The following is a 10,731-nucleotide window of genomic DNA, read 5'->3' on the forward strand; positions in this document are numbered from 1 at the left end:
CTGTGTTAACTTGGAACTTAAATAATTAATCCTCAGAAAGCATGAAAAAGTTTTTAATCAAAGCAATCCATTTAAACAATTGATTAAACTAAATTAGAAATTGAGGAAATTCTCTCTTTCAAAGCAAATTAAAAACCAAAGCAAAATTCTGTATTAGTAGAAAGCTTGACTATTTAAAACCTTCTGTTTACCAAAACACAGAAACTAACACTGATATCATTACTCTACCTAGCTTCTCTTTCAGAATTCCAATTTACTATACATACTATTGTATTTCATATATCTTCTCACTGACACAAAATAAACACAGTGTAGTACTTAAAAGTACAGACCCCACCATCTTTTGCAGGAAAACGCTTCTTTCAAATGAAAAAATGCTATTAAAAGACAATTATTTTCAATACAGCACACTGTTAACAAAATGATTAACTAGCTGTCCCTGTATTTCAAAAGGAGCACTGAAATGCACATTACCTGGAAGCTGCAGTTCTTTATGACTCCAATTTCCTAGTATCATATCTTAAATTAATTTTTAAAAGCCAGGATTTCAGTCAGTCAAGCTACACTCCGAAGAGTAGCAAGATTCTACAGTGAAATACCCATTATTTCAACTGCCTTACAATATGTTTCTCTGGTAATTGCTCCAGTTTAAGAGCCTAGCAAAACATGCTATTAAACAGCACACATGAGACCTATAACAGTAAATGCCCATACTTTCTAAAATGAAACATCTTTAAAAGAACAATAATTTAAGTCCACTGGGTAAAACAGGGAAGTCAGAAACATGGCTCAATTATTACCTTCTCAGAGCTTTAAAAATTGTTTCAAATGCAAAACTTATATTGCAGCAGTTAACGCTGTCCCTGTGCCAACCCTGAACACTTTGGTTTTGCTTGCTTATGCAATGGAAAAATGTTTGCAAGGTATGCAGCTTCAGTAGAAATAGTTGTTAAAAAAAATGAAATTATCTGTAATGCCCTTAAGTATTTGCTTAAGCTACCTAATTTTCTTCAAATTATTTCAGTCTTCAGATGCTGAGGAAACTCATATCTGATTGTTTTCTGCTGTATCATATCAAGGGAAATAAATTCATAGAATGATGTGAAACTCAATTAAAAATGAAGGAATTGGCAAATGGGGATGGAAATTTATGCATTAGTTGTGCATTCCTCCTTTGACAGACACATGATAAGCAACATGAAGAGTAGTTTCATTGTTATTAACCATTTAATGTTTTATGTTAGTAGCCAGAAACTATTGTAGAAATAATCCAATGGGATGATACTATCAGGATGACTGCATTAGAAATTTTGAAAAAGCTTTTCTGTTGAAGTATTTGCTGACATTAGAAAGCTTGGTGTCTACTGGTAATGTGCTCAGATATGAATGATAAACACACACAAGAAGATAGAACAATCTTTTGTAGTGAAGCGTAAGTGAAATGTGTTCGGTATTTAGGTTGTAGCAAAGGGGACCTGAAAAGTACACTTGCAAGCTAAATTACAAGCTATGCTATACTGCACTGCATGCTGTACCAGATTGTTTAGATCTGTGAGATACTAGAGATTGGAGTAAAGGATTTTTATCTGAAGTGTATTCAAAAAGCATCACAAAAACCCATAAGAAGTTCCCAAATCTGAACACCTTAGATTACAGTGTTTGAGTGTGCTGAGTAAGATGTTTCAGCTTTCCTGGCATAACACTAGACTGCAGCTACCTTCCCTGACACCAGCCTCTCTAAAGGTAAGCCAATGGCTGTTTTTCAGCAGACAGTTCCTGTTACTCCTTCATGGATCTCCTTTCATCCTTGCCTCCTCCAGACATCACAGTATGCCAAGTATGCCAGACTTTTGGAGGGTTACCCTTATACTAGGCCAACATATCTTGGGATGCAGCAAGCATGGCATTGCTAGCTAGTTGAGGGAAGGGCATCCTGAAGGGGGACCTACAGGAAAGTTGGAGAGGGACTTTTCATAATGGCATGTAGCAACAGGACGAGGGGAATGGCTTTAAACTGAAAAGGAGGATAGATTTAGACTAGATATTAGGGAGAAATTCTTTACTGTGAGGGTGGTGAGACACTGGAACAGGTTGCCCAGAGAGGCTGTGAATGCCCCCACTCTCATTCAAGGCCAAGCTGAATGGGGCTGTGAGCAACCTGGTCTCAAGGGAAGCGTCATTGCCTATAGCAGTAGGGTTGGAACTAGATGATCTTAAGGTCCCTTCCAACTCAAACCATTCTTTGATTGCATGATTGCCCTGCTCTACACTGCACTGGTACAGCCTCACCTTGAGCACTATGTGCAGCTTTGGTTGACACAGTACAAAAAAGACACAAAATTATTAGAAAGTGTCCTAAGGAGTGCTACAAAGGTGGTGAAGGACCTATAGGAGAAGACATATGAGGAGCAGGTGAGGTCCCCTAGTTTGTCCAGCCCAGAGCAGAGCAGGCTGAGGGTGGTTTGCAGCTCCTCACAGGGACTGGAGGGGTATTGTTGTGCTCTGCTCTCTGATGACAGCAACAGGGCCCGAGGGAACGGCATGGAGTTGTGTCAGGGCGTCAAGTTGATACCAGGAAAAGTTTCTTCATCAGATCGTGGTCAGGCCTTGGAAAAGGCTGCGCAGGGCAGTGATCAGGGCCCCAAGCTGCCAGAGCTCAAAAAATGTTTGGACAATGCTCTCAGATATAGGGTTTGAGTTTTGAGTGGTGCTGTGAAGAGTCGGAAGTTGGACTCAGTGACCATTGAGGGTCCCTTCCAATGTGAGATTCTATGATTGTATCTTTGTCAGGTGGCTACAGTCACACTAGTTTTTTAGTTTCTCAGTTTCTCAAAGTTTTACAGTCTTGATAATCTCGCTTGCTCTGAGGTATAATTCTCCCTCTAGGAACTGCACAATTTTTTTCAAGTTTAATTTAAGCAGGAAACCAGACTTAAAGAAGTCAGTGGCACTGGCCCTCTCTCCTCATCTCCTGTGGATTTTATCACCCTACAAAATAGGAGAAAATAAAAATGTGCATCTGTGACCAACTGCACAGTCTCATGGACAGAATGATTCATCTGTACAGTATCAGCTCCCACAGATTCTCATACTCGACTTGTGCACGTGTGGGTCTGTACGCTCAATCCTTACTTCTCAACTGTTCAATACCATATATGCATTATTTTTTTTTCCGACCTCAAAGTAAACTGAGAAATACTAAGATTCAGCAAGAACTGTTAAAAAAAAAAAGTTTAAGAAGTATTTCTGATATCATCATGGCACTGTATAGAATGATCTACCCAATAAAAACATAAGTGGGGGCACGGGTACCTCACTGTCTATCTAATTGCAATCTGCAGTTCTTTAGCAATTACACCAAATGTGTTCCAAATCTATTTGTACAAATTACCAATTTTTTCCAAGGAGACTATCCAGTTTAAGCAGCAGGATTTTTGTGCTCCATCAAGCCTTTCTAAGTTTTATTGTGGCTGCAGTTCAGTGCACATCTATTTCTGCGCTACAAAGCTTAGGAAAGAACAGTAGTTAATGGACAGCCACAGACATCACAGTTCAATGTTCAATGAGGTCTTAAAATGATCAGCTCAGTGAAAAAAATAATTGCATGGAAAAATGAGTAGGCCATCGCGATAAATGGATGGAAACAGATGAGATTGCAGACTATAACTGCAGGAAAAAGGTTACATCAGTGCTGCTCATGTAACTTGTCCAGTCTAAGGTCACCAAGCACTAGAACATACGACTTTTCACCAAGTCCTGTGACTTAATGCATGGGTTCTCATCAGCAAGCCCCTCCAATGGCTGGCTCAGCAACTGAGAACCTTTGTTGTAGCACATTTTCCTATCTAAGCTCTCAGTGTAAAAAGGTCAACTGAACAGTAAAGCACTATTACTCTCTGATGTACTGATAGTACCAGTACTCAGGCATTAGAGGAAAATGCCTTAAGACTCTGAAGACCATTAAAAAAAAATAAATTAATAATCATAATCAAAACCACTCAAAGACCCATGCAATACACAAGAAATCCCAACACATACATCAATTTCAGATTAAAACAACCAAAGCTAAGCAGGGAGTCATAAGCCTTGGTCTACCCTTGTCAGGTAAGTACCGCAAAATATAGCATACTTGTCCCGTGTTTTGCTCCACCTCAACAGAAAAATCCATTCCGAGTAGGAAAAACCTTGATAAAAACAAACTCCAAAATACTGCAGTATAAATTTATATTTGCATGTTGGCAATTTCCAGAAAAAAACATGTTTATTATGATTTCTGATCAGCTTTACTATTCAGTCAAATGGTTTTAAATAAGAAAAAAAAAAAACAAATGAACAAAAAGTACAGCATAATTTTGAGTGGGGTAGGAGCTTAAAAGGACTGCGTATGGGAGAGGAAGCACACAGTGCTATGGCAGTTCAATAAAGAAGCCAATGCAAAAGGGTGGGTTTAAGAGAGAATGGTATGCAGGAAAGAAGGATGTTTGCAATGAAGAGAGGGAGGGGGAAGGGGACTTTCAAATTAAAGATAACCTATATAGTATGGTGCATGTAGAGAGATGCTATAAACTGACCAGAACTACACTAGTTACAGATGTTTTTTCTGCTTTGGCTGGTAGATTCCTTACATAGGTAGCAGTTCAAGATTTTAAATACACATTCAGATAGCAAAATCCAGAGCTTATAGAAACCTATGTAGAACAATCTTAAGTATTATGTTGTGTTTGCTTTCTTAATTTACTGTTTTTTTAAAATAAGTACATACATATATATGTCAAAAGTTAGCACTAGTTTCAGCTATCTTTTCCATTATTTTTCTCGCCCATGCCCCAAAAAAGGGAGAAAATTCATGATTTATTTATATGGACAGTGCATAAACTTCTTCCAAAGAACATTCTTATTATTACATTTCCCAAAACTGCAAGACAAAAAAAAAAGCAGGTAATTTTAATACTGCCACTTACATTTCCAGTATGTATACTATAAGAAAGAAAAAGGGTAAAATGTGATTCTAGTACTTCTACAGACCCACACCAGTCTGGCATAATTTCTGTTACACTGTTAACCAAATAGGTTAATCTGTTTGTTTGCTATATTTTGCAGATTCATTTCTTTCTGCCTTCTTTGAAGATATTAAAGTATACTTAAGAGTTATTTCATTATTCTCTGATAGTTGTATGTAGCAAATTCTACTAATAATATCCAGGGGATTCATGAGATTTCTGTGACTATCACATTCTACAGAATTAAAGAAGGATTAAATGTTGATCTCCCTGATAACCACACACCCCTAAAATTACCACCTATTTTAGATTATTGCTGTAGGTTGTTTTTTATGGAAACTTGATTAACCTGACAAACATGTTAAGATCTCAATTTCCAAACATACAAATAATAATAGGTACCTAAAAATTCCTAATTCACACTAGTGATAAAATGCCCTCTCTGAATCACTTCAACAGGCCTGGTAATAATTAAAACACAAAATAAAGACATTTGAATGAAGCATTAGCTGTACTTTTCTCATTTAAGATGTTCTTAGTTTAATTTCAGCTTTATATAGCATAACAGTGTCTGTTACTATGGCACTTATAATACCATCTACAAAGGTATTAAATTAAAAAGCATCTTAATGCAATAGCTGTATTTATTTTGTAAAATATCCTTGTGATAGCTCCTTATTGTAAAACTCTCACAAGAAATAAGAGATAGTACTGTAAGACATGTTTAGAGTATAGAGATTCATTAATAAATAAATACACATAACATTGATTTTTTTATTTTATACAATATGTGAGTCTAATGTGTGTCTAACTGCTTCAGACAATTATAAATAGTTATTTCAATTGTTTCCTATACAGAATGAAGTGGAAAGTCTTTCTGACATAACATCTGAGCCAAATGAAGTGGTACACACTAACTGTTTGTACATAAAAATGATAAATATTAGATAAGCTATAGAGAAATCACTTATCATCCAGAGCTCATTCACAGAGTATCCTCATGGTATCTAATTTAAACACAATGCAAATGACATTGCATTCTGTCGAGCGTCCATATCAATTGTACGAAAGTATCAAAAGTGAAGATTTGCAGATCAGTTTCCCTATACACATACACATTGTCTTTATTGAAACATAATGAAGGGATGAGAAAGAGCTTACCTGACTGGACTCTGTTCCAGCAACAGTAAGATCTTGAATGGATCTGCGCCTCTGCTGTCCGTTTCCTGCTGGGAAAAAAGCAAAACAAAACAAAACAAAAAGAAAACAGTGAAATCTATTCCGAACAAAATAAGAAGGGTGAGACTGTTGCAGAGGAGCTTGGAATTTGTACAAATCCACAGAGAGAAAGGGAGAGAGGGGGAGAGAGAGACAGCTGCAGAATTTTAACTCAAAACATGCTGGCCTGTCAACAAAAAGTATCCCCTAATACAACAACCACTCCTACCACATGAATAGCTGCTGCCCTCCACTCCACCATCTTCTGACACATGTATTTAAACAGGCTTAGGACTCAGGGCAGGAGCTGATGACGACATCTATTTCAAGTGCGTTACGTTATGGGGATTTCTAAAAGCTAGACTGCAAAGATAACATGCTGCCAGCTTTAACCTGTTGCTCTTTGGTATGCTCAAGTAACATAGCAAGGACTTCTGTCTGTTTTGTTTCCCTCACCAAAACCAATAAGTGAGAGTACTTCCTTCTGGTCAAAGTGAAAGCACTTTTTCACCTTCAGATGAAGGAAAATGTGTCCCATTCTCATGCTCTAAGAACTGTGAAAAGGGGACCGTTCAGCTAAACCACATCGTGCTAATAACCTACTGAACATAGTGCGGTAATCTTTTCCTTTTCTCCTTCCACCTGTTAGCAATTATCCACTTGTGACAGCTACATAAAACAGTTTAAATTCTAACAGTGACACTCAAAGACATTACTGGGAAACAAAGTCTCCTCAAAAGGATTGGAGATTATGCAACGGAATCTCCCCGACTACTTTGATTTTTATTGCTGTGATTGTTTATATTGTCTCTTGAGAGCAGGTCAGCTGTCCAAAAGGAAACACCAAAACGTTCTGAGTAACAGCTGACAATGCTCAAAATTCTTGATCTGCATTACGTAACTTTTCTACTCAAGGGTAGCATCTCAAACATGTACTACAGCAGTGGCAGCCCCTAACCCATCAACCATGAGCTCAGCAGCCAGCCCAACTCTAAGCCCTTTAACAGGCATCTAATCTTTTTTTAACCTTTTAGATATTTATTCAGCACAATTTCAGTACTACTTCCCTGCCTATCTTGATGAGCAAATTTTGATTCATAACTGTTACTAAAAAAATATTAGACTATCTATGCAATATTGATCAATACATTTAATGGAATCCCAATTTAAATTCTTAAATAGTGACTATTGCATGTAAGAATACATTAACACAGAGCAGCCACAGAGAACTCTTAGTGTCACCTTACCAATCTGACATGACATTTTATGTTCTAAAATTTCTAAGAAGTTCTATGAGAAAGAAGCACATCAGAAAATCAGGAGTTTCAGAATGAGAAATCTTTGAAAAGTCTTGTAGTCTTTGCTGTGACTACAAAAGAATTTAAGTCACAGCTTTTTTGAGGTCTTGATCTTTTGCTTCTGAAATTCAGAGGAAGTATATACTTACCTAGGCATCACGACTATATTGTTTAATATATTTCTAAGATACTGCAGATTGAGTGAATGATGAATCTATATCAAATTTTTGATCTTATTCATTCACAGTGAATTTTTTCACTAAATGGCCATTTACAAACACAATTATACATTTAATAGAATTATGTATGCTAGATACTTCATCTGGCTGTCACAGCTAATCTCAATATTCAAGATACAGATGATCCACCCATGACTGACACAAAATTATGTGCACGTTTCATTCAACAACACTGTTCTAAAATTAGCCCAGCTGAAATAAGCTTGCAAAAATATCTGAAATTCTCATTTCAGATTAGCAACATTTGTGAATTTAAAGAACCTGGCACATGTGTTGCTGAAACATTAGAACATGGCTGCCAAAAAAGTTAAAATAATCAGGGTGGGGTGCAAGAAAAGAAAATGCTTTGAAGGAGGGTGGAAGGAGGGGCCAAAACTACCATGTTGTAATAAATGAACATCTTTAAATGAAAAATATCTTTGAGTTAGTAGCATGAGAGAAGAGCAAGCTCTACTGGGCAGTGCCATTTTAATTAGTGTAACTGCTGCAGACATCTGGCAAATAGCTTAGACAAAGCAGAAATAGACTACAAATCAACAAATACTTATTGCTCCAGATTCAAGACAAGTTTCAATTGAAAAAATACAACACAACATTTTTATTCGAAATCTTCACAGCTATGTCTTTATGTCTTCTTTCCTTTTCTTCCTTTACATGTTTCACCTCTACACCCATTTAAAACTCCTAATTTTTCCTCCCCATACAACTAATCATGTTGTAAATGTGCAGAAGTTAGTCAACAGTAGCTTGGTGTTCTATGTCAGGATTTTAACAATTTACAGGACTTTAAGATAAGAAATTAATGAGCATCCAAGTACATATCTGTTTTGAGAGTTTTAGTGAAAAAAGCTCTGAGTGCCTGATCGCTACGTGGAATGATGAAAGACTTTTATTTAATTTATTGTACTATAAGGGAAATAGACCCACAAAATCATTTGCCATTTCAAGCAATTACTGTGATATAGTTGTAGAAATTCCATACACTATCTGGGGACTCATGCTTTCAAGGTTTCTTAATACACAGAGCTTGCATATGAGAGAGCTGCAATTACTGAAATATTCAAGTTCTGTGCTGTTTAATAACATATGAATATACAAATTAAAAGGGCAAAATGAAAGCAAAAAAACTAAGGAGAGAAGAGGAAAGAGCAAAAACTTGCTCAGAGGAAAGTAACATTAATTGCTGAAATACCGGAGAGAAAAACTGAAGCAATCATTAGTCTCAAATGAGTTTGATGCTGCAAAGCATTTCGTATAAATAGGAATGTAAAATTTGTTCATGAAGTATTTGCATTGGTAAGGTATACAACTCTCTTCCACTCATTTCCTTTGTTTCATTTATGTTTTTCTATTTCTTCCTCCAGCTCTTCCCTCCTTCTCTCTGTTATTCTCATTCTTGTCTCATACTCACTTCACTCCTTGTATTCTCTTTCCTCAATCCACTCCTCCCTCCAACCTGCTCCAGTATTTCTTATTAATCTCCCCCCACAAATATCCTAAATATACTTCTTGCCCTAAAAAAAAAAAAACAAACACAAAAAGAAAAAGAAAAAAAATGTACACACCGTTATTTCCTAAAATGAAATTCAAAAAGTACAGAAAACTTCTGGTATGTGCCACTCCACATACTGCAGTGAAGCAAATGACACAGCTTCCTGTTAAGGCTTTTGAACAACCCTCAAAAATTCAGAGCAGCCATGCAGTCCTCTCCCTTCCCTATAGCAGATGCTTGCTGTCTCCTTTTACACTTACACAAGCTGCTTGTTTTCCTCTCATTAAGGCAAAAGTATTTTGTTTGTAACCTTCCAGCCAAGTGCAAACTCACTCTTACTCTTCTTCCAGGTCTCCTGTTCCTGCTTTCAAACTCACTTGAGTACTCTCTGATTTTGTGGTAGGGAGTTTACCTCTTCGTTCCTCCATCATCATGTTCTCCTATCCTTATTCATGTACAGTACTTTTGAGTGCTTTCCTTACACACAAAGAATCAAATGTCCCTTATGGTACAAGGCAATTAGTAAATTTACTAATTTTAGAAGACATGGTCAGGAATTTAAGCCATTCATCTGGAATCCAGAATCACGAACTGATTTGAAGAGACAAAAGTAGGATTTCTGGCCTATACTGGTTTTAAAAGTTAGATGGAAAAATTACCAGCTAAATCATCTATGATTCTTGTACATTTTCTAAAGATACTTAACAAAACGTGTCTATCCTGAGTAATGCAGTTTATGCAGTGCCAATGTTATAAAATTACTTGAACGCTGTGGCACAGAGTTTTGCATGACAAAATTAGAAAGCCAAGTGCACGCATGCTATATGCATAAGCTGTTTAACATTGCCAGAGAAGAAAAGGCTGCACTTGAATGTATATTTTGTCAGATGCCTCTTGACTGGTTAGTATACAGAAGGTGTCTGGGTTATTCTCCTTTATCATATGACAAACTATAACTGGATTTTACTTTTTCCTTTAAACATACGGCTATTTAAGCTTTTTGTACTTGTAAGGAATTTTATTTCTCATATACAAATAAGAAAAAAAACACCTACATGGAGATGTTGGTGCCTATTATCCATATTATACTGCATATCAAGTGAAAGAAAGGGATACTCCACATGGCTATCTGGTTGTGGTTTATCACCTCTGAAAATCCATTTGCCAATGGAACTTGCTGATGTATTATTTTCAGTTTTTATTTTTGTAAACTAATAACAAAATAGCACCTTAAATGAAAGTAAGTTTATTTACACCTATTGGAAAACATTTAGGAAGAAGAGCAAATTCCACTTCTTCAAACATGTAATCATCAACCGATGAAAAAATAAACTTTATGACTTCACAATCAGTTCATGGATAAAAAGTGACCAAGGCAGAACCCATTATGAAAAAAACAAACAACCCAATGGTGGCAGATGTAGTACTCATGCTTCTAAAATAGCTCTGCCCCAAAGCAGCTGACTCACGGTAACACGCCTGCC

General features: G+C 36.6%; 1 protein-coding gene across 7 annotated transcripts in view; it reads right to left on the minus strand.

Annotated features, from left to right (window-relative positions):
- Nucleotides 1-10,731, minus strand: part of MAP3K7 (mitogen-activated protein kinase kinase kinase 7) — a 49,950-nt gene that overhangs the window by 9,995 nt on the left and 29,224 nt on the right. For 5 of the 7 annotated variants that reach the window (XM_052672803.1, XM_052672786.1, XM_052672823.1 and 2 more), the window contains one exon: nucleotides 6,162-6,229. In XM_052672803.1, coding sequence (XP_052528763.1) covers nucleotides 6,162-6,229 — 68 coding nt within the window. The remainder of the gene's footprint in view (nucleotides 1-6,161; nucleotides 6,230-10,731) is intronic. The other 2 variants (XM_052672814.1, XM_052672793.1) reach the window with 1 other exon arrangement.

This window comes from Tympanuchus pallidicinctus, unplaced genomic scaffold, assembly GCF_026119805.1.
Source record: "Tympanuchus pallidicinctus isolate F22 unplaced genomic scaffold, pur_lepc_1.0 scaffold1, whole genome shotgun sequence".
NCBI lineage: Eukaryota > Metazoa > Chordata > Aves > Galliformes > Phasianidae > Tympanuchus > Tympanuchus pallidicinctus.